Source organism: Pseudopodoces humilis, chromosome 15, assembly GCF_049639895.1.
Source record: "Pseudopodoces humilis isolate 2021_Gansu_Grassland_sample_001 chromosome 15, ASM4963989v1, whole genome shotgun sequence".
NCBI classification, from domain to species: Eukaryota; Metazoa; Chordata; class Aves; order Passeriformes; family Paridae; genus Pseudopodoces; species Pseudopodoces humilis.
Window position 1 is genome coordinate 13688533 of NC_142214.1, and position 27363 is coordinate 13715895.

The 27363-nt window shown below is 40.8% G+C and overlaps 3 protein-coding genes across 3 annotated transcripts; 1 reads left to right on the top strand and 2 right to left on the bottom strand.

Moving 5' to 3' along the window:
• Positions 1-9590: 9590 nt before the first annotated feature.
• Positions 9591-11510, bottom strand: LOC148183080 (uncharacterized). The gene is made up of 2 exons (XM_088062465.1): positions 11141-11510; positions 9591-9899 (listed from the first exon to the last, which is right to left on the bottom strand). The coding sequence occupies exons 1-2, from the start codon at positions 11493-11495 to the stop codon at positions 9853-9855; spliced, it is 402 nt and encodes a 133-aa protein (XP_087918591.1). The 5' UTR covers positions 11496-11510; the 3' UTR covers positions 9591-9852.
• EOLA2 (endothelium and lymphocyte associated ASCH domain 2) lies at positions 11087-15118 on the top strand. Its single transcript, XM_005532388.3, has 3 exons — positions 11087-11187; positions 11520-11803; positions 12902-15118. Exons 2-3 carry the CDS (start codon positions 11551-11553, stop codon positions 13117-13119), a joined length of 471 nt encoding a protein of 156 aa, XP_005532445.1. The 5' UTR covers positions 11087-11187; positions 11520-11550; the 3' UTR covers positions 13120-15118.
• Positions 15119-15302: 184 nt separating this feature from the next.
• TMEM185A (transmembrane protein 185A) lies at positions 15303-25125 on the bottom strand. Its single transcript, XM_005532386.2, has 7 exons — positions 24965-25125; positions 22473-22649; positions 21486-21693; positions 18347-18430; positions 17308-17484; positions 16840-16963; positions 15303-16326 (listed from the first exon to the last, which is right to left on the bottom strand). The coding sequence occupies exons 1-7, from the start codon at positions 25000-25002 to the stop codon at positions 16082-16084; spliced, it is 1053 nt and encodes a 350-aa protein (XP_005532443.1). The 5' UTR covers positions 25003-25125; the 3' UTR covers positions 15303-16081.
• Positions 25126-27363: the final 2238 nt, after the last annotated feature.

A 27363-nucleotide genomic window follows, 5' to 3' on the forward strand; every position in this document is an offset into this window, starting at 1 on the left:
ATCTTTCTCCCGTGTTTGATTCCTTGCTTCATCAGGTTGATTCATTCTGTTGTGCAAGGAATGCAAATTGCCACTCTTCCAATTGACCCAGAAAAAGCACCAGGGAAACCCACTCTTTTCTCTAAACTAATGAAGTTAGAGGAGAAAAGAGAGAACCAGAAGGCAGTTGAAGCCTTAAAGAAATTTGAAAATAAAAACAAACCTTCTCAAGAATACTGTGAGAATTCACTTACAGACTGGGAATAAGACAAATATAGTTAAAACTACGCAGTTCTCCCTCACTAGAAATGAATGAAATAACACGAATTTTAAATGTGATAAATTATTAGGCGGGGGACTGTGATAAATGTAACCTTGGATAAAAAATTCGTGAAAGAATAAATAAGTATATAACTAGATTTGTAACAATGTAAAAAGTATATAAAATATGTTGTGGCTGAAGAATTTCCCCAAACCCAGCAGTAACTACCCATTCAGGCGGTAACAACCCTAGGCGACGTTCATCAGCCTGAAAGAAAAAGCAGGACACGAACGATTAAGCTAAACAAAGAAAGGAGCCAGGCCGAGATGGCCATCGACTCCACACCGCACCTGGGCACCCCTCCCTGCAAACCCCGACTGAAGATGCAATCAGGCCGGACAATAAGTGGAAGCCCAGTCGAGATATCTGTCAACTCCACACCGGACTTGGATACTTCACTCTGAGAGCCCAAACCGAAGATACAATCAAGAAGCACTCAGAACTTTCACATACGAGAGGACTCTGCCCAGTCGTCTATTGATTCAGTTCCACGGTTCCAGGAAATTCATTCAACCAACCATCTAAACTCTTTGTTGGACAGTAACTGCTCAGAGTTTTGGCCTCAGGACACAAAATCCCTATAAAAACCCCGGACAGTCTACCCTCCTTCGTGGATTTGGGAACACCTATACCTTTGGGTATAGACCCCTGTCCACCCAGCGCTGTGCTGTTTATTTTATTGTGGTTTTTCCTCGTTGTTTATTTTTATTATAAAAATTGTTTTATAATAAACTGTTCTTTTATTTAACCTAAATTTGCCTTTGCATTTATAACATTCCCTATTCTAATCATTGGTGTTTCTGACCTAAAATGGAAGCAGCGCTGTCTTGGAGGAACGGCACAAGCAGCACAGCCACCTGCAGGATCAGGCCCTGCCACACTTCGGGAATGTTCCCTGGCTCCTGGCATCACCAGGGACAGCAGCCATTGTGAGCCAGCAAAACCTGCTTTGGACCAGCTTGTCCAACGAAAAGAAAGGAAGAATGCATATTAAACTTTGAAGAGAAAAAGAAGCCACTCTCATTTAAAAGCCGTATGTTGAGCTCTCGTTTTGTGAGGGGATACAAGGTATTTTTAAAGTTTATCCACAACGACTCAAAACTATGTTCATATTTTGGTCAAAATCAACTTATATATTATTTTTATTTGTGCTTGCTGATGTATTAGAAATGAGATTCATTTGACATGTTTATTAGTGATTAAAACATAATATGGAGTACCCCAGTGTACATTTAGGTTAACACTGTAGGAATAACTGATAGCAGACTGCTTTCTCTTTGCAAGTATACCTAAAGGTAAGGTAACTGTTATAAATGCAATGGCAAAATAGCGTTAATATAAAAAGCGATTTATTATAAAACAATTTCAATCACAAACAACGAGAGAAAAAACCACAATAAAATAAATCAGCGCAGCGCTGGGTGGACAGGGAGACATCTATACCCAGAGGTACAGATTTACCCAAATCCATGAAGTAGGCACTGCAGTCCGGGGTTCTTATAGGGGTTTTCATATCCTGGGGCAAAATCCGGAGTAAGCACCGTCTAACAAGAGAGTTTGAATAGACTTCCCGGATCCGTTGAGCTGAGTCAATGGTCGGTGGAGCAGAGTCCTTTCACATGTGAGAGGCTCTGAGTGTCCTCCGATTGCATTTCCTGGAATGGAGTGGCCAGTTTGGGTGCGGAGGAGATGGATATCTCGACGGAGCCACTCTCATTGTCTGGTTTGATTGCTTGTGTCCTGCTTTTTATTTTGTGTTGATAAGCGTTGCTGCCGGTCGTTACTGCCCAGGGAAGGTACCTCTGGATTATTTTACATTTTGCATCTTTACAGTATTACAAATATAACATATAATTCTTTATTCTCTTTCACGAATTTTTATCCAATGTTATTTTTATCACAGTAACCCTTCATTTAAGTAGGCACATATGATGAAAATGTATTGTATTTGCTAATGGGGACAATAAAGAAGGGGAAATCAAGACATTTGACAATTAAGAAGGCAATTAAGTCCAAAATATATGAAAAAAAATCCTGAAAACAAAAAAATAAAAGAATACAGATAAAATATGAGATGGTGTATTTCAAAATATGACCTAAAGGTCAACATATATAAAACAAATAATCACAAACATATAGAATGGTTATTACTGCAGTGAAACTCACAAAACTCATTCAGTAATATATATAAGAGCTTATTAGGAAGAACAAGTCAGCAGTTAACCATTTTAAAATCTTATGTAGAATGCTAAAACCAGTTTTAATCATCACGCATCAAACCAATCAGTTCTATATCTGACTTTTATACATTTCTCTAATCATCACAATCATAAACATGCACAGCAACTCTATACAGATATCTATATTGTTGCTGCTGAAGATGAATAGGTGTGGGTTAGGTGTTTTTTTTAGTTCTGGCTTGCCTGTGGAATTTTTACCTATTAGTTTCAGGGGAAACCTAACTGCGGGTACTTGGTGGGTGCTTGAGAAAAGACAAAGAGTTTGGCCGGGCCCAGGGGGGAAAGGGGGCAGGAAAAGGGGAGGGTGGGGACAGTTTGGCAGGCTTCTTCAGCTTCGGAGAAGGACACTTTGGGCGCAGAGCTGTTGCACTGGGGAGAGAAGGGAGTTTCGCCATCACCCAGATGGAGCTGCTGCTTCTTCTCCTTCTCCCCTCTTTGTTGGTGGCCTCGCACCCCCTGTCCTGCCGGGACGTGTGGCAGTGCCAGGCACCGCCGCAGAGCTGCTGATCCACCTCAGCCACCAGCCCAGGATCTCAGCTCATCCCTGCTGTTCCAGCTGAGTGTTCCTCAGAGCCCTGCAGGAGCACCAGGACTGACTGCCCAAAGGGGTTTGTGAAGCAAAGCCTCTCCATCCCTTCCCGTCTCAGCCGAGAAAGCTGTCACGGGGTCCCTGGTTCTGTTTTGTTGCTAATGCTGTAGTTATTGTTGTTTGTTTGCCTGGTTATAAATACTAGTAAAGAACTGTTATTCCTATTCCCAGATCTCTGCCGGAGACCCCCTTGATTTCAGAATTATAATAATTCGGAGGGGGGGGGGTCTATATTTTTTCATTCCAAGGGAGGCTCCTGCCCTCCCTAGCAGACACCTGTCTTCTAAAACCAAGACAATAGGTTCACACGAACACAGCTCGGGGTGTGGTGAAAGGAACAGCAAGCTTTATTTCTTCTCCCAGGATTTATAGGTTTCTGACCACAGCCAGAGATTGGATGGTCAGGATAACACTTTCCCAACCACACTGGCCATGAGAGATGTCCATCACAAGACGTGTAACAGAAAGAATGTACACATATCTATGTTTACAGTTACTGTCCTGGGAAAGTCTTTAGAAAACTATGTTAGCAAGCTCAAAAGCTGAGTTTTCAGGGCGACACTATATGTGTATCTGTTTTGTAAGTTTCCTCTTTACCACAAATATTTTTAGACAGGAAGAGCAGAAAAATAACTTGTATCAGCTAGAAGCAACATCTTCCCTGAATTCCTTAACAATTTTCTTCCTAGTAATACAGAAAATCATTTATTGGTACCTACTCTAAGAGAGACTATACAAACACTAATATTTCCACATCAACGAAACAAAAATGACCTCAAAAGCCCCCAAAACACAAAAAACTTTCCCACCAAAAAGCCAAGAAGAAACAGAACTAAATTGATTCCTGATGTAGAAGCACTTCTCTCAAGGAGGACAGCTCAGAGAAGAAGATAATTCAGAGAAAAACTGCATTTTTTCTTTCGATCAGAGTTTTATCAACAGTCAAAAAGTAACTTTTCAGTCATAAAAGAACATACAGAACCAGTCAGAAAATGCAATTGCTTCTGCACATGAATTCTTTTTCTTACAGCTCTTGTCAGGAGTATCTTTTGTGGTTAATTCAAAATGGTGAGGCAATTAATTTTCTCTTCTTTAAGTGTATCTTGATTAGATGAAATGAAAAAGTACTTAGCAAAACATAGTAGCTTTTGTGGAAGAACTCCCAAACAAATGAAGTCATTAATATTTTCGTTTGGTAGTGCAAACATTCTATTACTTATCTCTTAGAAATACCTTAGAAATACCTCTTTATGATTTTTAAAAACTTGCAGTAACACCTTGCATCTGAAATCAGATTAAAACCCCCAAGGAATTGTTAAGTTAGACAGCATCAATTAGATTGAGTAAAGATACCTACTCCCTTTATAGGAGGAGTGCAAATTAATTTTTAAAAAGTTTTCAGCATTTCAGAGTGCATCAACCCTCATTGAGGACTTATGGCCATAAAAAGGTATTGATCAGTCTTATCTTTTAAAACGTTTTATGCAGCCACATACAGCAGAGTTGCCCGTGGATTGGACATATGTAGTGATTTAGGTTTGCCAATTTGAGTTTCCCAGCCAACGCACCAAATAATGTAGTGAGTTTAGTGCTGGCTGAAATTGCCAGTGCACCTGCTAGATTTATTCATTTCTTGCTGTAAGATATGAATTAGAAGGACAAAGCAGGCTCAAAACTTAAAAGGTATAAAGAAAACTTTATTAACAGAACTAAAAGAATAAGAAGAATCAGAATAAAACCTTCAGAACACTTCTCCCCTCCCCACAACCTCTTTTCTTTTCCACTCACAGCATAGAGATGTAAAAGACAAACCTGGGATTTTCAATCAATTACTACAATAGTCTTTCGTCAGTTCTTGTAGGGACAGCAATTTCTTTCGCCATGCCATGAAGATCTCTCCACAAGAAACAGCTCTCTCATGGCTTTTCCATTTCCACAAATAGCAGCCGCTCAGAAAATCTGCAATGGTGAAGTCCCTCCCATGCCTTACAGCCTTCCCACAGCTGCGTCCATAGGCCATGTCAAACTTATGGGGCACTATTTTAATGATAAAATCAAATTTTAAAATCAAAGGTTCTCTTCATCTGTCTCTGAGATCATCTTCATTTCTGGGAACAGAGGTCATCTTCTTCTTTCCCTGGGGGCAAAGGGTCTTCATCACTCTCATCTCTCTGTTAAAGCTTCTCATGGGATCTATTTCAACATTTGCTTTGCTTCATTATGGATACCTCTGCTCATGTTTACAGTTTGAACACTTCATCCCCCCCTACTTTTTGTGAATTAAAGGGGATATTCTAGTGTACCATCGTCCATCTCCATGGCCTTACCTAAAGAATTAGCCCAAGACTAAGGCAACTCCTCGTTATAAATGAAATTAGAATTTTGACAACTAGGTCCCTTGGGTTAATGGCAGTTAAATTAAAAATTAATACAATTTAGTAAATTGAATAGTAATTTGGTATAAAGGAATACAGCTTAGTAAAAAAAATATAATTTAATAAAAAAATAACAATTTTTATATATAAAATCTGCCAATAATTAAGTATGATTAAAGCATAAGCAAAAGCAACTGGGGTATGGGGAAGGCTTCCCACCCTGCCTCACCTACCAAACAAAGCACCTTAAGCTAAACTTATATACTGTATGCTTATACATATTCATTAATGTTTCCCGTAAGTTTCCTCCTATTTCCAATTCTTCTGACTTTACGTCACTTTTCTTCATGGTGCACGCTTCACTTGTTTATACGGGGTCTTCAGTCTTCTTTTGGTGGTCTTTTGGCGAAGGCTTCTCCTCTTCCTTGTTGTCTTTTGGATAACCTTACAGGTTTGCGCATGTGTACTAAGCGTTGTGTTATGTAAGTCTACTAATTAATCTTGTATTTACTGATTTGTAGGCCCAGTGTCTAAAGTCGTTCTAATTTTGTCCATCTCAAGGCTGTTTTGGTCTTGAAACACCACTTACCTTCTAAACTACATCCTGTACCTCAATTATAACATCTGTAAAGGGGTACATCTGCCTTATAACACTGATTCTTTTGATTGCTTCTAATAATAACTTTAATAACAGTTACAATTTAGTCAGCACGAATCAATTCCATTTATTACATCCTCATTCTCCTTCCATCTGAAACTTGACTCCTTCTTTACTGACCTTGGTGTCTTCATGTTGTCTTCTATGTGTCTTCACTCTATCCTTTTCTCTCACTTGAACGAGGATCAATGTTTTGCAAGTTTCATCTGTGGAGTGGAAGAGTTAATATCTCGCCCAGGCCTGCAGATGGTCACGATGGTTTCTGCCGGGCGGTAGCTGAAGCAGTCACAGTGAGGGATTTCAGGTCGCGCTGGGGGCTGTGCCAAGATCTCAGGGGGCCCGGCCAGAACGGTAGCGGCCGCATGGCTGCTCTCCGGCCCCTGCTTCCTTCAATTCCAGCTGCGGGCCGATGGCTTCCCCTGCCCCTGCCCGGCAGCCACGCGGCGGAGGGGGTCTGGCCCGGCCCGGAGCCGCTCCCGGGGCCCGGCGGATCCCGGCTCTGCGTGGGCCAGCAGTGGGGCAGGGCTTAGTGTCAGCAAGATGTTAGCAGCCACGGCCCGGCCCAGCCCCGGCCGGGGCCCCGCAGCCTCCCGTTCTCCGCCCGGCTAGCACTGGAGTCTGGCTCGGCCCCGCCAGGCCCCGAGGGCCGCAGTGGAGCGGGGCCGGCCCGACTGGCGCCCAGTTACCGCTTCAAAGCCAGAAGCAAGAGAGAGATTGCCCATCTTTAAAATGTGAATTTCACATCACACAGAGGCGGGTCTAGCTTTTTAATGGGCTATTAAGTTATCAATTCTCAGAGCTAGCCAGCTATTGGTTTTTGCCAGGCACAGGGTAAGCTCTTAGCAGGTTCTCTCAGAAAAATAATTTCTGTGGGTAGCTTCTTCCTGCCTCATCAAATATCAATTAATGCAAAACCAGCACAACATAGTAATCAGCAGGGGAAGGAGAGGTCATTACTACAAGCTCTCCCTCCTCTGCAGATTACCTCAGCATGAAGCCACGCATCTCAATCAAAAAAAGATTGCTATGGAGAGCTACACAAGGTGTTTCTAAATCAGCTAGATTTGGGCTCAGCCTATAGCTACAACTTTCTTATAACCTTCAGAAAAGCAGAAGGACCAGGATGGTCTCTAAAATATTAGCCATCTCTAAGTTTAGAAATAAATCACTTAGCAGATAAAAGTCACCAGCAGACACGGCCTGTCTCATGCCCACACAATTGATGCCCAGTGCAAACACATGGAAAATTCAGCAACAAGATCTAATGGAAAAAGGACAAGGCAGGATATTGCATATGTGGGGGGAAGTAGGGGTCTAGGTGTGTCTAACACATTGTAGAGTACTGAGAAGAATACTTAATGCTTTGGCCTGTTCTATATACCTCCAAAATATTTCTCAGACAGAAGGAAACTTTGCTGTAAGTCACCAACAATCTATGACTATGACTGTTTATAATGCCAAAACTTTTGACAAGGCTAGTGATATCAGTGTGTTACAAACCAGAAGTATGCTCTACTTACAGGGTATGGGGGGGCAAGGTAAAAAAAAAAAAAAGAGCCAAATATTCAAATTTTCAGAAACTCATTCAGAAAATACAGTGTTGCAATAAAACTGGTGATAAGAGAATCATCTAAAGAAACTCAAGATATGTTTACTGAACCAAGCTTAAGACAGTCATAATTTCTTATGATAAGTACAAAGAAATACAAAACAGCATAGCAAAAATGTCAGTATTATTTTAACTAGAATGTTAGAATCAGGGACCGAGTAAGCTTTAGACAAAAGGTGCAAAATGTAAAGGTTGGAAGAAGTCCTTATGTTGGAATTACTGCCAAAAGAATATGATTGCAGCATAACATTTCACATTGTTTAATGTTCTAAAATGTAGTAAAATGCAGTGTCTGTTCAAATGTCAACACAGTACAGATTCTCATGAATGTCAACTATTAAACAGTGACATTCAATACAGATAATTGTAGTGAATTGTATTTCATGGGTTATTAACAGCTGAAATTTCAGTTTTGACTCCCAGTTTCCTGGAACATACTGCACCACATCTGTCCCCACTTTGGAAATGAACTGTAGCTGATCAAGTCCCTTGACCTGATTTTGACACAAGATATCCCAGCCCCTATTGCTGTGTACTGAACCCTGTAAAATCAGCTGCTAAGTGAATGTGACAAGGAACACAGCAATACTTGCCTATCTAGATGAGATCAGACCTGTGTCCTTATAAAGGATGTACCAGGCATTGTTTTAGCTCCACAGAAAGCAGTAACACATTCTCCACTGGGAATTACATAGTCTTCGCTCTATCAAAATTAAACTTAGGGACACTGTAAGAAAAGCTAATATAGAGGCACTGAAATGAAGTACAGGTTATGGAAGCACAGACATAAGTTACAGAATTTCTTGTTGGTGAGATTATATGCAAGGTACTGCACCAAAAGGAGATAATTTGGGATTGGTGCTAGCATGTGAAAGCCACAATGACCAGAAAACAATAAAGTACATCTAAGATGCCAATCATAAGCTTGTCATCTGCTAAAATCAGAATGAATTTTCATTTCATATTCACTGCTGCACAGTTTGAATCATTATCTTCAATCCTGAAAAAACCTACTAAAGTCCCTTTACCAATCATCACACAAAAGGCTGAACAATACACAAGAATGTGAATTGCAGAGCTTTATTTACATGCTGCTAGAAGCTGTTAAGTCTTTTGGTGAGTGTTCCAATATATGGGACAAGGTTTCTACAAACCAAATGAGACAGTTTAGTGAGAGGAGATTTTCAACATATTTATTCACCTTTGGTAGTGGCACACGTATATTCTGCTATTTACATTTTATTTACAGCTGTTAGACTTAAGATTTTAAGTACCCTGGGGATTTTTCCTTAGATAAAGAAAAAAAAAGTCTATTTTATCTATGTGATGAAACACAGTATAAAAAATTGTGCTATAAGGTACGTGAAAGGAAACAAAGCTGCTTACACAACATTAAAAAGTTCTGGCCTATATTTTCCCCGAAATAAATAACCCCCATATAAAATACAATTATACAGTGGAAAAACTCCAAAAGCAAATAACAAAACCCCCATGAAACTCATTACTTACTTGCTACTCTAAACAGATCCAACAGGTTCTTGTACTAACCATACACATCTAGTAAAATGAAAAGAGCTTAAAGCAAAAAAAGCATTTAAAGTAATAACCCTGTAAAAACTACAAGGGAATTAAATTCACATCATCTATTAATTTCTCTTCTTATTATGATGTTATATAAAGGACTGGAACAACTCCATTTGGAACATTTTGAACAAGATATTGGAAATATTCAGGGGGAAAACTGGATAATTAAGCAGAAATTTCAGAAAATGGTAGTAAGTAAAACTAGGTCTCAACAGTTAAATTCTATCAGCCATAGATACCTCAGAATACACAACATTAACTTAAAGTATATTTAAAGCATATACCAAAACTGGCTCTCATAAAAGTTATGTGAAGGACTTATTATCAGAAAAGAATCACTTAAGCCTGCAGTTACAGAATACTAAGGTTTTACCAATAAATATCCATTATTCACAAAGTCAGAGATCTGAACAAAAAATCCCATCATTAATCATACCTTTTTGCTATATGAAGTTCCTCTGCCCTTCTAAGTATAGGATCTGCCCATCTCTCTTTCTCAGTGTAATCCCAGCAGATCACTATACTCTTTCCACCTGTGAGTTCCTGGAATTTTTAAAGTAGCTTTGAGATTTCTCATGGTTAAGAGATGTGGTTCAACAGAGCAAAAGACAAAAAAAAAAGTCATCATTACTTTTCCCCTTTGTAAATACTACCATTTTCTCTTTTCTTTTTCCTCGTCTGTCTCTCCTAACTCATTCCATTTGGTCAACATACTCTCCCCTCCCTTTCTCTCTCAAATGCTATGTGCATAGCAAAGCACCCCAAATACTTGTATTTACTGACCTCAGCTGAAAGATACGGCTTTACAGGAGAGATGAATCTTCTCTGATTTTTATTTGGACACAGATACATCTGTACTTTTTTTATCTTTTGTACCTGCAGAAATTCAGGCAGGACTCAACCCTTCAACTTGCTGCATCAGTAGCCATTTTTAGTATCACGGCCTGCCTTAATAAGGTCACTTTCATTTGTGTACCTTCGAAATTATAGTGTACAAACATGTGCTCACTGATAAAATATATATACGCTGCCCATTAAAACTGAACACATACAGCAGGACCATACATGCATTCTGAACCTCTCCTTTTCCAAATTATCTTTTCCTATAAGGTCTCTGAATGTTCACAAGGCCCCCGCACATTGCTCCCTGTTGCCAGGGGTCATAGCGGGACTAGCACACACAAAACCTGTCGTCAAACAGTAAATACTTTATTCAAAACGCTTGTATTAGAAGGGCAAAGCCTTGATGCAAAACACGCAATTGAACGCAACAGGCTATTGGTAAGATTGTCCTCATAGAGTAGGGGTGGATGAACCCACTTTAAGAAATTTTGTCCCAAACAAGTGGCCAAAGAAGGCTAAGAGGTGAAAGACACTGAATTTTCTCCTGTTAAATGCTTATTTATGACCAGAGGCGCGAAAGCCCTGCACCTCCCGGCTGCAGAGCCGGACAGGAACACCCGAGGTGCTGTGGACAGGGTACTCCAGGAGTAGCAGGCCACCAAACCCATTGCCCAAGCCTGGCAGTGCCACAGCGGACACCCCTCGGGCAGGGCACAAACAGCTCCCTCCTCCCCTCAGCACCCACCGCCGGGTACCCACCACTCCGGATCGCCGAGTACCATGCCATAACCCCATCCCTCCTCCCGGGACAACCGAGAACTCTCAGGAGCGACGCGGCCACGCTCAATTCAGCGATGCCGGGCCCGCGCTCCCGCCCGCGAGGCCACCGCCTCCCGGCCCGGCCCGCCCCGCTCCCGGCACGCCCCGCTCCCGGCACCCACCGTCCGAGGGGGCTAGCAGAGGAGAGGGCGCGGAGCCGGCAGTGCAGGTAGGTGGCGGGCCTGGGGACTCCATGGCCGCACGGCGGATGAGCTCTGCCCGCGGGAGCCAGCGCACGGGGGCCGCAGCGGGCTGGGTCGAGCTGGGCTGCGGAGGCCTGCGCCTGCGGCCGTAAGGCTGTGCCTGGCCCCGGAGGCGGCTGTTTGGGCGGCGCGGCCCAGCCGCGGCCCGAGCCTGGAGCACGACGCGGGCAGAGCGCTGCCTGCGGGGGCGGACCCACCTCCGGGGAGGCCGCGCAGCTCCGCTGCTCCGGAGCCGGGAGTTTGTCACAGACATCGGCCGCTTCTGGAGACTCATCCCCGGGAGTCTGTGTGTTTACAGGAAATAAACAACTTCTGATGCAAGAAGCACGATGAAATTCGGTTGCCTTTCCTTCCGACAGCCCTACGCAGGGTTGCTTCTAAACCGAGTCAAAACGGTAGAGACTCGCTGGCGTCCTTTTCTAGCAGGCTACAAGAACTGCACCATTGCTGTTCATATAGCTGTTAAGGACTGGGAAGACGAAACATGGAGCGAAATTCTTCTGAATAGGTTCGGCATGACATCGAAACAACTGCAAGATTTGTTGGATGAAGGGGAAAAATTTGGCAGAGGAGTTATTGCAGGTAAGCATCCTTGGATTATATTTTCTAAGCAAACTTTCAGTTTCCCTAACAGTCACTTAAACACCTATCTACTGTATGTGTTTGCACTCATTATGACATTTCTTTAACACTTTGAAGGAGTGGAGCATGAGTTGTGGTGGGGGGGTCTGTTTCAATTCCTGTATTGTTTAGCATAATACATGTCAATTCCACACTTCTTGCATTTTGAGTTTAGGAATTCTTGCTGAAACCATGTTGCAGTACTCACGGTCAAGTGAATTCATGATATTGCAGCACTTTGCATGTCATTTTAGATTATACATAAATAAATCCTATTTCAGTTTTACAAACTCCCTCTGTTGCTTTTGGTATTTGGGCAGTAAAAAAGTTTGTTTCTATAACACACAGTGCAGAGGCAGCAGTGTTTCTCTGCATAATTTGTGCAGATACATAGCAGCTGTTGCGCACTGTACACTTACAAAATTTTTATCCAGTGCTCATTTTGTACTATTTCATTGTAGGTACCTTTGTTACCATCTTTCATTGTCATTTGACTACTTTAAACTATTTCTGCACAACAAATTAATTCTACCACACATACTGAACGTTGTTGTGGTTCTACAGTAAAACCTGAAAAACAGTAAAAAGCTGAAAACTGTAGGTTGTACGCTGTATGTAGATTTGCAGCCTTAACATAAATTGCATGCTTAATTGCTGAGTAGGTAGGAATTTCAAAACAGTTTAATGGTTTAAAAATGTTAATTGATTAGTGGCTTGAAAGGAGCAGAGAGAGAGTTTTATGCTTTACTGAATCTGGTCCAAGGCCAAACAGAGCTCAGGAGTTCTGGTAGCAGCTGTGTCTCCTTAGATGGAGGCTGCTTTTCAAGGAGTTGTGCATCACTGGGTTGTGGTGATTTTAACTGTGCCCTCCTCCTTTTCTTCACCCACCTGAGCTGAGTCACAAGGACTTCTGCAGCAAACAGCAGGGGTGGGAGGTGTGCCTGACTGTTTTTCTGGTAACAAACTATAAAAGCTGTTCTCAGGGAGGTCTACTCTGGAAAACCTTTCTCTAGGAGAACAAAGTGACACGTAATTTTATATTTTAATTGTAAAATACAGGATTAATTGACGTTGGAGAGACATCACTATATCCAGAAAACCTGCCTCCTGAAGAGATTATGGAGCTGGAAAACAAAGCTGTCCTCAGCAATCTAGAACAGAAATACTTGACTGTTGTTTCAAATCCCAGATGGCTCCTGGAACCAATTCCTGCCCGAGGGAGAACAGGGGTGTGGCAGGTGGACATCCCTGAAGAACTGATCCCTTCAGAATTTTAGGTGTTACCCCTTACTATTATTTTTCCTGCCTAAATGCAGATTTTTATTTAAGTTGCTGACTTGTGAATTACATCAGTATCTTGTTTAGGATTCTATTCCAAAACTATTTCAAATGGCAAATATATTTGAAAAACTACTTTTTTGATGCAAAGCAAACAAGATGTGTCTTTATGACTATTACAGGAAATTATTAATTTTTTCTAGACTTTTCCTGTATGAACACTAAGTGACATTTTTAAAATGTATAGTTATGGATGGCATTCCAATTGAACTGTAAATGATTTTTTGACATCTGCATCTCTGATTATAGGAAAATGGTGCTTAAAAGCAGGCTGCCACAATTAATAAGACATCTGTCCCAGACCGTCTTTGTCCTGCCTTAAGGATAGATTATTTTCTTCACATTTCAGGCACACAAGATGTACATATAATGGATATACCTCTGTGATCTGACAAACATTGCGCCAAGGCCATTACGACAAGGTGCTTATACAAAATTAAATTATTACGTTTTTTCTCTTAAGATGAAAAATACTAGTTATCTTTGAAAATCTAATACTGAATTCAAGACAAGTGGGAAGAATTACAAATAATAGCCACTAAGTTTCAGGACTCTCAAGATGTTTCCAAAACTTACAGCCTATGTCACGTTTTGGCTTCATGACCTCGGACCTGGGCCAGCTAGGAGTGGTATGGCTAAATAACAGGATGGGCTTAGTTGTCTGACCCAAAAAGTAAAACTGCTTTAATGGCAAAATAATAAACGGCAGAAGGCAAACACACAGTACAGGGTCAACCCCAAAAGGTGAAAAAGGGTGGGTACAACAGTATATAAATGGAAGATCTGAGGGTGTATCTGAAGGCAGGGTTCCAATCACAGACTGAGATTACAAATACTAAAAATAATGTGGCAAATGACAACCAATCAGGGGAGAGAACTAAGAACATTCTGGAAGCATAACCATGTATGAACAGGCTTGCTAACATCCCCCAGTCTTAAGCTGATGCCCAACCAGTTCAGTCTCCACAACCCTACATTAGGAGTAGTACAGTGAAAATCCTTTTGATTTTTTGGAGCAAAGCCACACCTAGGCATGGCTCTAAAACCAGAACAAGTGGCAGAGCCTTTGTATTTAGACAGTTTACTTAAACACTTAGGAAACCATTCTTTTGGACTACACCACTTCTACCAGAGCCAAGGAAATTATCTTGCACCCGCAGCACCAGGGCCCAGGGCTACTACCTGCAGATCCACTGTTTGAACCACGCATGGAGCTGGGCAAAGACCGAGCTGCTGCCAGTACAGCTGGGAGAGGTGGGAAGAGACTGCAGGTAAGGGCTGGGTGAAGCAGAGTAGCTCCCTGGCCCCAGCCACACCCAGCCATGCCTTGGCTGAAGGGAAGGCGCAGAGGCTGGAAACTCAAGTGCTTTTGTTTGAGTGGCAGCACATAGAGCTGTACAGGAACCACTGCCCTGGGGACCTGCCTTGGCACTGTGCTGAGCAGGTGAGGCCTTCCCCATCGCAGAGCTGTGCAATGCATTCTCCCTTGGATCTGATGTGCATGGACTGTTCTCCTTCTGGGAAGTGGTTTCTCATGCAAAGTCAGCATCTGGTTTTCTTCTCCATGGTAATGTGCCAGCAAACTGATGTCCAGTAACAATCCCACTGATGTTTGATTTTTTAAACCAGAATATAATAAAATATATATAAATAAAAATATATAGAAATAAAATTGCAACAAAATTTAAACTGTGGGATGGGATAGTGATGGGTTGGGTTTCGGTCAGCGGCTGATCCACAGGCAAGAAAGGGGAGCTCAGGAGCATCAGAAATGGAAATGCTGCATCCAGGTTTTTCAGGCATACACCTTAAACACATGCAGAAATGTCCACATGCTCTGCTCTTACTGCCATGCTAAAACTAAAGAAACAAGACACATGGATATAAGCTGACTGTGGATTACCTAAACACAGAGAGCAGATGCAAGGGTTTGGGAATATGAGAATCTGTTTTTATAAACTACAGGACTACACATTTCATAGAGTCCATTTCTCCAAAGCACCTTTAAATCCAAGGCACACTGTCAAAGCAGGTCTTTCTTCAAACAGGAAAGTGCTATGCCAACACCAGCAAGATCCTATCTTGAAGAGTTTAATCATTTACACCGACCAACACAAAGATGGTAATGAAGACCAAGCTATATTTATACCAGCTAGTCAACAGCTGTGAAACCTACCACAAATGTTTCTGACACAGACTACACAATGCAAGAAGGAACAGCCAGTCCAATGGGAGAATGATACATGCTGCTTAAGAATCAAAACATGAAACTGGAAAAGCAACAAAAACAACATGTAACTCCCAAGCCAGCACAAAAGTTGAAATACTTACATGAAAATTTACACAGATAACTCAAAAGCATCATGTAAGTCACCATACATTCTATTCCACTCCCCCCCAAAAAGCTTCCCAGTGTTACCTCAGAAATGCAACACTCTTGTGCCTCTGTGGTTGAGACAATGATTGTGGCTGAACAGAGAAAGAAAAGAGGTACTATGCTAAGGCATCCCAAAGCATTTAAAAGACATGAAAATCAAGTGTATATTTAGGACCTAAAAGACACCTGGAATAGCAGAGACATTGCATACAGGGTTTTTAAAAAAATACTTTTAGATAATACTTATACTGTACACAACAGGACTTTTAAACAATATATTACACTGCTAAAAATGTTCATATAAATACTATACAGGCAAGCGTGCAACCAACCTGTTAGGAAGGTTCACAAATTAGACAACCACATATTTCTGGAAAAGCACTCAGATTATCTTCGAGATTTCTGATTTGTATAATCCAAGCACTGATTCAGCAATACCTATTTTAAAGAAATTGGGACAAGGCATGAGATGAAATACATCTGTCTGCTGATGATCAGTTCAATTTTAATATGCTAGTGTCATCTTAATCTGGCATATCAATGTTTAACTTGGGAGGTGGAATCACATATTTTCCAGGACTCTGTGTAATGACCACTCCAGTCTTTTTTCGAAACATTGGTGCAATTTTCGGTGGTTCAGGCAGTGGTGTTTCTTCTGTCTCCTCATTATCTTCGTGATGAAGATCGTAAGAGATATTTCCATATTCTCGCAAGAATGGGAAAATTTCAAGAAGGAACTGGCAAAAGTCTTTGCGAATTCCAAACCACCCTAGAAGAAACATTATTACATTATTACATTATTAACAGAAGGAACACTTAAAATTAAGTAGACAGACTATTTATTTAAGATCTTTTAACTGTTTGCATATAAGTAAGATTTATTAATGCTGCATACGCATTATAATATTCCTTATGCCTATCATAACATTATAATTGAGGTTATATGCACACAGACAGTCTGGACAAGCATTTGCACAGTTCCATGTCTGCACATGCACACCTGTGTGTATATCCATCTGCATAAATTACAGCTACACTACGCCAGCAAGAATCCATTTTGTTTCACACATTATACAGTGTTGGGTCACATCAGTACAGAGAAGGAACACAAAAGACTGCACTTCAATCAAAGTAAACAGTGCCACAGGGGAGGACACTGTAAGCACTGAAACCTTATTACAACTGTCTGAAAACAGTTGTAACAGAAAGCCCTTTTGGAAAATACAAATCTTAATAAAATATATTGATTTTTAATCTGTTTCCAGGATTCTGAAAAACTTACAGTGATTGCCTCCTTTTTGTCCAAATGTTGTTGCCATTAATGTTATCAGTGAAAGCCAGAGAGGAACAAATATGGGTATGAAAGAAAAAGAATTATGCCCATCCAGTCTGTGTACTAGCAAGATCTAAATGGCAAAAAAAAAAAAATTACACAATGTCAGTTTAATTGCAATACTCACTTTCAAACTGCTTAAAGCATATGCTGATCTGAAATGGTTAACTCAACACATCTGTGAGGAAAAAATGGCCTTCACAGAAGCATGTAGTTACAATTCCAATGTGATGCAATGTGACTTTACTCAAGACACTTCAAAGGAATATAGAATTCTCATTTGTATTTCATATTTGCTGTTAATATTTTATTCCAAAACAAAGAGCAGCATTCTCATTTCAGTAAGTTAAAAAATCATCATTCATTACTTACTGAAAAAAGAACAAGACACATTAACCTCATTATGACTTTTCCTACCTCAAATGTGAGCAGTGGAACTACAATTGTCATCCAGCTGACAGCCATGGTTATGTGTGTCCTCCTCTGCTCAGCAATCACGTCCATGGAGCGCAGGAACAGCACAGACCACACAATGTAATAGAGCACAACAAGGCACAGGAAGGACATCAAGATCCACAGTGGAACACAGACAACCTGAAAGAAAGACGCTTTTGGGTGGTTTTTTTTTTTCAACTAAAGCGAGTCTACGTATTAAGCCTAAACAAGAAAATTAAGTCTTTTAACTAATATAATGTCTAACAGAAGGGCATCAAACTTACGTGTGTTCCAAGATGTATCAGTTCAGGGGTTCCTCAGCTTTCTACACCCCATCAAGTTGAAGCAATTTAAAATTAAGGCAACATAGTTCAACTTTGGCAAGACTTCTGTGATTTTGCATGAGCTCAAACTGTACTTGAAACTGAATTTTATCAAGTACTTCCTACACTGGATACCTGACTTTGAAGGGTTTCAATCCTCAAGATTAACAATAGAAAGGACAGATGTAACCATGCCAGATTGTCAGTTTTATGGTAGTTTACAAAAACCTAGACACAGAAACAGTGCTTTTGAATTCTAAAGGCACTTGGGACGGGACAACTAAGCAGTTTTGACAGTGACTACTTGCACAGTAAGTGGATTTATATTCATGGTAACACAACAAATAAAACTTATTTACTACACTGTATTTACCAACATATTCTTTAAGTCACCAATCATTATCATTGTTTGTTTAGTGTTCCCATTGGGAACTTCTTGTGAGGATTTCTCTTTCAACTGCTGCTCAGAGACTAACTGCAGTTGATGGCACATTCCTCTCCCTCAGAGGACAACGTGCCTAAAGAAAAGCCTCTGATTCCCATGACCACTGAATGAAATGACAGACCTTCAGTGAAGGATTGCAAAGTGAGCAAAAATGGGATCATGAACTGATCATGTATTAACTGTTCCCTAGAATAAATGTCTTTATGAAATACAGCATTTAAACAAAGATAAGAAGAAAACACTGGTTACATACAAGCCATGGCCATCTGATGATCTCATCTAGTCTGAGTGCAATAAATATGAACTGTAGAATATTGACTGAACACAAGATTTCCAGCTAGAAAAAGAAGAAAAAAAAAAGCAAAACATTAGTTAACTCTTAGTATAATAAACATACTTCCAGGATAACCAATTAACCTGTCAAAGCACTTCTCTGACCCCATTTCTATCACCGAAATATGAAAATTCATTTGCATTTCCATTTTCTATTACTAAATATCCCTAAACTTCTGTGGGTGTGATCCCAACCAGGTAACGTAGAGTCAGCTGTTTTCAAGATCTTCCTAGCATTTAAAAAAAGAAGAAAAAAAAAAAAAAGGCTCTTAGAGAGATTAGAGAAATAAGAAAAGCAAAACTAATCAGAATGAAGAAAGCAAAGCATCAGAAAAAAACTTTTCATACAAGAAATACTGCTAGAATTAAGTAGCAAAAAGACCTTCAACTTAAAATTAGCAAAATTAATCTTTTGGAATATTTCATAGTTTCAGTAATGGGCAGAACTACCAACAGTCCAAATCAAAAGTCCAAGCTCTGTCTAGGGACAAAAAGAAATACATGGAATATTGGAATATGATATCCAGATTCAATTCATTTACTGTACAGTTGAGAGATATTTTAAATGACACTGAAAACACAGGTTTTGTGGCAATAGAGAAAAGGAATACTTCTCATTAAAATGTTACTGAAAGGTTTTCATGAGTCCTGACTACCACTATGAGAAACAGCCCTTCATTATACTTTCTTTCTAAAAAGTCTGTGTCTAGCATGAACAAAGTAAGACGATGAAACACCATCACACTTGGCAAGATTCTATTTCCAAAGTTTATGGGCAGCACTACAATAGGAGGATTTTCAGAGACCACAGAATTATTATCTGAGAAGGCTAACTGAAGCTTTTGAATGCAAGCTAGAAACATTATTCATTTTAGTAAAAATATGGAGTTATGTTTTAAATGTAGTATTTCTCTGAAGGCAGACACTACATGCTACTTTTCACTAACACACGTAATTGCGTAGACTGTGATCTGGATAAATGCCTTTGAAAGTTACAGTACAGGGAATCAAAATTCCAACAGGCAGCAGACACTTGCCAGCTTCAAGGACTACGCCAGTCTCCACTGTTTAACTATAAATTACTTTAAGAAGACTGAAAAAGTAGATTTAAAATAATTTTGTACCACTGCCTTTCTTAAAATAAACCACCAACCCCCTCCCCCCTCAAGTGTAAGACCAAGCAACCAGAAAGCTGCAAGAGCAAAGAGAGAGAAAAATATAAAAAACAGAGGATCAATTGCTGTAAATAATATTTAGAATCAAGTTAACACATGAGATCTATATGGCAAGTGCACACATTTGCAGCAGCTCACAACTTAATGATTCAACATGCTTTAAATAAATAGTGCTTTACTGACTATGAAATAGTGTAACACATAAAAGGAAGCTTTTTCTGAGCTCAACATGATACAGAGACAAAAACCACAGCACGAACATACTGATCACCTAACCATATGCAGAACAGGAATGAGCAGATAATGTATTTCAGATGAAATACTTATGAAAATAATAACAGATTAACAATTGCTTTGATTACTGAAGTCAAAAATTAATGTCCTGGATTAAAGGCAGACCCCTCATGTTTCTAGCAAATGAAAGAGAAATAATGAAATCTTCACAGAGTAAAAAGAAGAGAAAGTAGAACAGCACTAAGTGAAGATGACTAAGAGTAAAAAAAACAAAGAAAAACTAACACCCCACCAAAAAAAAAACCAACAAAGAAACACCAAAGAGTTGAGACAGCTGTTGCCTTTTATGGATTCCACCTTCTTCTGCCAGTACTTAGCAGCTGTGCAGTCATCTGTAAATCAACGGGCAATCAAGCATCATCCAGTAAATGGCAAGCACTTCCACACAAATTTTACTTTTAGCAATGTTTAACTGGTAATATGTCGCTGTTGGACACGATGTATCAATGTGGGTTCACAGCAAACACACCACGAGTTGCTAGGAAAAGGGGCCTTTACTCTCCAAATTTTTCAGTTTTTATAGGGTCTTATGCTACAGGGTTAACATGATGGGGTAAGGGAACATCACCTCTTGTCCCATAGGTGGGACAAGAGAAAAACATGTTATCTACAGTTATGCAGAACTGTTTTGAGAAAACAAGATGGTTTGCAAATGTTGTCCTTGAGTGCAAGATCTCCCAAGAAACTTTCCCTTGAGAACAGATCTGCCACTGACAGCCTGAAATTCCCTCAGGCTCAGTGAAAATCAGGTCCACAGTAATAAAACCCTGCAAAATAAAATTCTATTGGCAAATGTTTCAAAATGAACTTAGGATATCAGTTTACCAGCCATCATAACAATCACTTACCAAAAATGTTTCTCTCTAATGAAAAACTCATCTTATGCTAATGTTAAAGAAATAGCCCCTTGAAATGAAAATACCTGAAAAAGCTGAGCTTCATTTAAAAATAAGATTTTTAATTGTCATGGGGTAGTTTGAGGACATAGCAAAACAAAAAAAGCTTCTTAAAAAAATTCAACATGAATTCTAAATTTATTGCAAAATGTCAGAATTGTGGGAGCACCTTGAGAATCCTTCCAAGGTTCTTCCAAAACCAAAGTTAGAGATAAGATTGAGGCAGAAAAGAAAACCCTAATGTTACTGCCTACCATTTACATTCCCAAATTAAAAATTAAACACACAGATTGTGACATTAAGACATTTTAACATGGGGCTCTGGAAAATCAATTCTGCCTAGACACAGTGCTTACAGTCAGTGAATTTTTTTTTATTGTTTCCATGTAAGTGTCTGGTGTTGATCTATACTACAGAGTTCCTGGCGAGTTATTTTAACATAAAATAATAAAAAAGCAGGTTCAAAACATGCTGCAATTTGGTAGTTGAAAACACTAGAAAATACTAGAAAAAGTTATATTATTCCTGACCCTGATTTCACTCCTATTTGCAGGTGAGTGCATTTACAGAGGAGTGCAATTAATTGGACTGATGTAGTCTGTTGTATTCTGCTTGCCTGAGAGACAAACCATCACAGAACTGATCCCAAGTCCTGAACTGCCATGACTTTCATGCATCACAAGTCAAACCTCACCTCCAGAGACCTGTCATGTCGGAATCCCCACACACAAGCTGCAACTGAGACTGGAGACACAAAGAACAGTGGCATGAAGACCAGAAGCCAGAAATGCGTTCCTCTTTCAATCCTGTCACACACTAGGACTTCAAACATCAGCAGCAGCAGGTGGATGCCAACTGCAATTAACATAGCTTTGAACTCGACACAGGTTTCTCCTTCTGCTCTGAAGAGAGGATAAGGAGGAATTTACTTGCCTGTAAGAAAGTACATTACTCTGCAAACATCCCAGGACATAAACCTGAGCATCAGATATTAACACTTGTTTTTAATAAACATACACATTATACCCATTAAACTCCACTCCTGATGACCTAATAGGATTTCTTGCCCATAAAGCTGTACGTTGGAAGTATTTTACTCAAAAGGGTGCAGTGGGATTTTTACAATTTGAAAAAATTTTAAGGATTCCATTGCTGAGCAGATAAAACAGGGTTTCTAGTTGCTAGTGTATCAACAGTCAGCTATCACGCAGGCTGTTAGGAAATAAGCTAAATTTAAAATGATCTATTTGATTTCTGCACCAGCATTCATTGAATCAACATCTTTCCCCAGAATCTATTTACCTAAGCTAGAGTATTGCAACAGATATTTTCTGTTCCTAGAAGTAAAATCCCTGTAAAATGACAGCATACAGCTTCTCCCTACACCATTAGACCCAATACTAGAAGGGGTAAATGAGACCTGAACCATGCAAAATGTGGGTGTATCAGGAGATCTGTGCACCAAAATTTTTCATTTAATATTCATCACAGACAGAAAATACATTTATTGTACTTCATTTAAGGTAATTTTTCTTTTGCCCTGGGCTCTTTAAATTCACATTCAACTCAAATTACCAAAAAATTCAACACTGATGTACTTAAAGATGTGAAAGTTATTTTGTCCTAGACTGACAAGACACAACATTCCCTCTGTTTTGCCAAACAAACATCATCAACTTACCGATACTGTGGGTTTCGGGCCCATACTCCTGTTCCCACTGAGGCACCAACAATCACCATTAACTTCCACAGCCATATTGGAGCAAACACAGCCCAGTAACTCCACTGAATTTTGTCATCCAGACGTAGAGAGAGCAACACAGAGAAGAGCAGCAGGCAGGCATAAATAAGGAATTTGCTATTGAACAAACAAACAGTCAGGAATCAAGGCAGGCAACTTCACATCTTCACATTAACATTGTGGAGGACAACAAGTCAGTCATAGCTGAACTTTCACTGGGATACTTCCTAATAGAAAATGCTTCAAGCTTCTTGGCAAAGAATCAAATATTTCATCATAGATACAGCATGTCATCTCCTACACTTATAAAACCATTGCTTCAAGGAAACACATCAAAAGCATTTTTGCATAACAATCTCAGTGAATGGATTGAGATAAAGTTCCCTTCCACAAGGATCCAGTCAGGAGCTGTATTATTAGAGGCTCACAAATATGCCACCTAGACATGTTTTAAAAAATGTGTTCTGTCATACAAATCAAATGAAATCGCTTTTGATATTCAAAATTGAGTTACATAAGTGATGAAATTTTATCCACACCATTTTTAACTAAAGGTTAAAATTTATTACAAATTGTAATAAGGCAAACTTCAGAGAATTATTTTCTTAATATTTGCATTCAGTTAAAAAAACAATATTATATTAAAGAAAAACTGAACAGCTTACACTTTTAGCAAAGTTACCTATTATACACTGAAGTTTCTCATTGCAATATTGAGGATGATGCTAACAAATTTAAAATAGATACATTGATACAGTTTATAACATAGTCAATTTAAGAATGAATAAACGTAACTGGAATACTTGAGCAGTGGTACAACAACTGCTTGTACCACCAAAAATCAGACAAAATAATTACACAGTAGGCGACTTCCTCAAAGGACAGGAAAGGAAAAATCTCCCATCCATCCATGAAAATCTCATGGACTGCTCTATAGAACTCCTAATTAGGTTTCAACACTGTTTCAGTGAAGTAATTGTATGTCTTTTAAAACACGGATAACCTGAGAAACAGAATAATGCAGCAACGGTCAGGAATACTACCATTCCTCCAACAGCACAACTCAAACTACCTACCCTCACTCACATCGAACAAAGCATTCATCAGATCAGGATCACTACATTTGGTATCAAGCTGTTTTGTCTCTACTCAGAACAAGTGTCTCATCTGCACCTTAATGAAAACTAGATTTATTGTGTGAGCATCTCCCCACATGCTTGATGAAACTACTTCAGGATAGGATGATATAAACCTGTCACACTTCATAACAACAAAGAGATGTCTCAGCTCCTCAGCCAGTCGTCCTTTTTTTGACATTCAACATTTGTGTAATACATACTTCCCCTGGCTCCGCAATACAGCACTGAAAGACCACTGCTCCCTGGGTGCTCCAGGCGCATCAGAACACGAAGACACCAGCAAAAGTGCAATATTCAGCTTGCTCATTTCATCACTCAGCACCCAAATAAGAGCAAGCATGGCTCTGCAGTAACAAAACTTCATAAGCTTCTAGGACTTCTGCTCTTACTTTTACATTACTCCTACCACACATTATTCAATTGTTTATTTCAGCCTCTGTAACAATGCATTTCCTGGAGTTCTGCTTACCCTTTTGTTTGTCTAAACAACTGACTGAACACAGCCTGCCCTAACTGGCATCGTGTAAGGCCTCTTTCACGTGCAAGGCTTTTCCAGGACTCTCGAGTATCTCAAGCCACCTTGCACGATTTACTTGCAGGCCCTTAGTCTATGGTCGTAAAATACCTGGTAAAACCCCGTAAAATTTAACTCATTCTCTCAGTTTCTTTAAAAGTTTCATGTCCGTACTTGCTTGGAGAGCCAGTAGAAGCCCACGCTGCAGTGACCATCACACTGCTTATTTTAAATAAGCCCGAAGGAAGAGGTCGCCTTCCCCGGTGCTCCCGGGCAGCCCAGGGTTGTTCACACCTGCGGACACGGAGCCTCCGCCGCAGGGCCAGGGTCAGAGCCTGCGCAGGGGCGTGCGGAGCCTCCGCACCGCAAAACACTGCGGTGAAACATTCGACCACCAGAAAGAGCCTGGGAGTAATCTGAGAAAGTTGCACAGTAACAAAGTAAATGACTGGAAGTGGGGCTGGAACGCAGACGTAGAGCGCTCGCCTTCCCAGCCCCTGACCGCGAACTAGCTGCGGGGAGCACGCATCGACACTCGGGGCGCTGAAAAGGTTGGATTCGATGATATCAGAGTTCTTTTCCAACCCATCTGATTCAGTGATTCAGGGCAGAAAACCGGTCGGGAACGGCGTGTTCCAAACGCCGCCCATGCTCGCGGTGCGGAAGGGCACCCGAGGCCGCGCTCCGCTCCAAAGCTGACGGGTCCCGCACCTAGCGCTGCTCCCGGCCGGGCTCCCGGGCTAACCCTGCCAGGCCGGCGCTGCCCGTTCCGCGCTCACCTGGGGTTGAAGTCCTGGAAGAAGCCGCGCAGGTTCATCGCGGCCCCTCTACCAGGCGCTCATGGCGCTGCCCCACCACCGCTCCAGGGCCTGGCCTGCCCGGGCCTTGCCGCCGCCTCACGCATGCGCGTGGGCCGCTGCCGGGAACCTGGCAGGCCTAGCACTGCCGGGCTTCACCAACGGGCGCGGCGCATGCGCAATAGGCAGGGCGGGGCCCTGCCGGGAGAGGAGGGGCAAGCGGGAGGGGAGGAGTCAAGGGCGGGCAAAGATGGGCGGGGCGAAGACGGGCGGGGCATGGCGCGGTGGGGCGGGGCTAATACCTGAGAGGTGAGGCGGTCCCGCCCCGGCACTTCGACATCTTGAAGAATATCTTGCTCGTTTCTGGCCAGAAAGTGAGGAAGGCAGTTGTGCGGGTCCTGGTGCTCCGTTGTCTCGTAAAAGTCCCTGTACAGCTCTCTCGGAGCCCCTTAGATACTGGAAGGTGCTCTAAGGTCTCCCTGGAGCTTCTCCTCTCCAGGCTAAGCAGAATTTGAATGACAGTTTCAGAATCTCTGGGCAGCTCTGGGACATTTCAAAGTCTGGGACAGTTAAATCCCTGGGCATTTAGGGACAGCTCTACAAAAAGTTTGTCATAACCCAGTATTCACTGAGAAATATTTGAAATACAAATTTGAAAAAGACCAAACTATGTATGTACCTTCTTGGAGACAAAATACTGGGTGCCAAAAATCTTTAGCCCAGCTAGAGAAGGCATAAAAATAATCAAGGTGAACTTAAATGAAACAAATTGTGGTCAGAAAAGAGAGAACTGGGCTTTCTGTCATTTGGGGCTTTTTGCTTGTCCATTTGTTTAAGTGAAAGTTATTAGCTGTTGTAACAAATCAAGATTTGTTATGAGATTTTTCATTTTTAAATAATGCCCATATGGCTGCCTGGGAGATAGATGCTAATCATAACTCAAGTTGATGAGTCTGACTGTAACAAGACTTATGAAATTCTGTAGCAGATCAGGGTCATTTACATGATGACTCCATGCCAGGGTAGATTATCTGGTGGCAGTGTTTTGAAGTGAAAATCACCAGGGCTCCTCCCTTAGGGGAGGAGCAATATTGCAAGTGAAATGCTAATAAAAACAAAAGAAAAAAAACAACCAACCAAACAAACAAACAAAACCCCAAACAACAAAAAACACCCCAGAAATCCACAACCATATCTTTAGCTTTTGTAGTGAGAGGAATGATGGGTTTGTCTTTACAAACAAGCTGTGCCGTCTGCTGATAAGATGAAACTATCACTGAGAGATAACAGAAACAATGGGATGGATTCCACTGAAAGATGAAAGAGACACTGGGGAAACACTATAAAATTCCACAAGGGTTAAGAATTAAGAGGGGGGTAATACATTAGGGCGGAATCTAATGTATAGGTATTAGGCATTCCAGGAAGCCTGTACTTCTCAAGTACCTCAGCCTATGGGGAAAGAGAGAAGGGACATGCGGCTGGGAAATTAGGATAAAAGGGGGGCTGAGCTCTCCAAAAATTTGAGACACCCCAGGGGAATGCCCCATGGCCTCTCTCTTTATTTGAATAAATTAAAAGGACTCTGTCTCCTTTTTGGACATAAACCTCTGGTGTTTGTGGATTAATTTCCCTGACAGTAGAAAGATGAAATTAAGTAAATGGTCTAAATCTTCCACCACCTGCTATCAGGACTGGTAATTTGTACTAGGAAGTTAGATTGTACATGCAGTGTGATTTGTTAAATACCACAGCTGCTTGTAGCCCTCAACAGCACTCATTACTTACTACAGATCTACTCAAAGATGTGATTCATCTGGAGGTATTCACTGGCAGATTGTAGATACAACTGTAACTCCACTGGCAAGACCACAAACAGCTGACAGACATCCACACCAGGAGCTTTCTACACAATATATTCAACTGATAAAGCAAGGGCATGCCAGCACAAGGAATGGCAGTGGGGAGGGTGTGAGGAGAGTGGGGAGAAATCAGGATAAGAGAGAAGCAAGACGTAATGGAAGAAATGGGATGGAAAGGATGAAGGCTAGACACTCTTCAGAGACTGATAAGATGGAAAGGGCCATGATAGGATGTGTGCCAGGGCAGTACAAAAGCTTGTAAGGAACCAAAGAATGAATAGCCTTAAACAACTGGAAACTAGACCCTTGATTTTCATTATGCTTTTGAAAAAGTTGAGCCTCATCAGTTTAGAAGAGTGAACAATTATGCATAATGTATTTGCCCAAAATAAAATACATCTACTGCAGTGCATAAAGAAGCTATTAGACATGACCTGTAAGCATAATCTGCAGACAGATGCAATCATAAAACAAAGTCAAAATATTAATAACAAGGAATTAGCTTGAGAACTTTTAATA

Bases quoted from the DNA above. Each gene is read 5' to 3' on its own strand.
- LOC148183080 (XM_088062465.1), bottom strand. From the start codon at position 11,495: ATGAGTCTCCAGAAGCGGCCGATGTCTGTGACAAACTCCCGGCTCCGG. The intron at 9,900-11,140 runs GTGGGTGCCGGG...TAAAAATTCCAG, and splicing joins TCTGCTAGCCCCCTCGGACG to GAACTCACAGGTGGAAAGAG.
- EOLA2 (XM_005532388.3), top strand. From the start codon at position 11,551: ATGAAATTCGGTTGCCTTTCCTTCCGACAGCCCTACGCAGGGTTGCTT. The intron at 11,804-12,901 runs GTAAGCATCCTT...TGTAAAATACAG, and splicing joins TGGCAGAGGAGTTATTGCAG to GATTAATTGACGTTGGAGAG.
- TMEM185A (XM_005532386.2), bottom strand. From the start codon at position 25,002: ATGAACCTGCGCGGCTTCTTCCAGGACTTCAACCCCAG. The intron at 18,431-21,485 runs GTGAGGTTTGAC...TTCTTTTTCTAG, and splicing joins GACATGACAGGTCTCTGGAG to CTGGAAATCTTGTGTTCAGT. The intron at 17,485-18,346 runs GTATGTAACCAG...TCTTTCTTTCAG, and splicing joins TCATCAGATGGCCATGGCTT to GTTGTCTGTGTTCCACTGTG.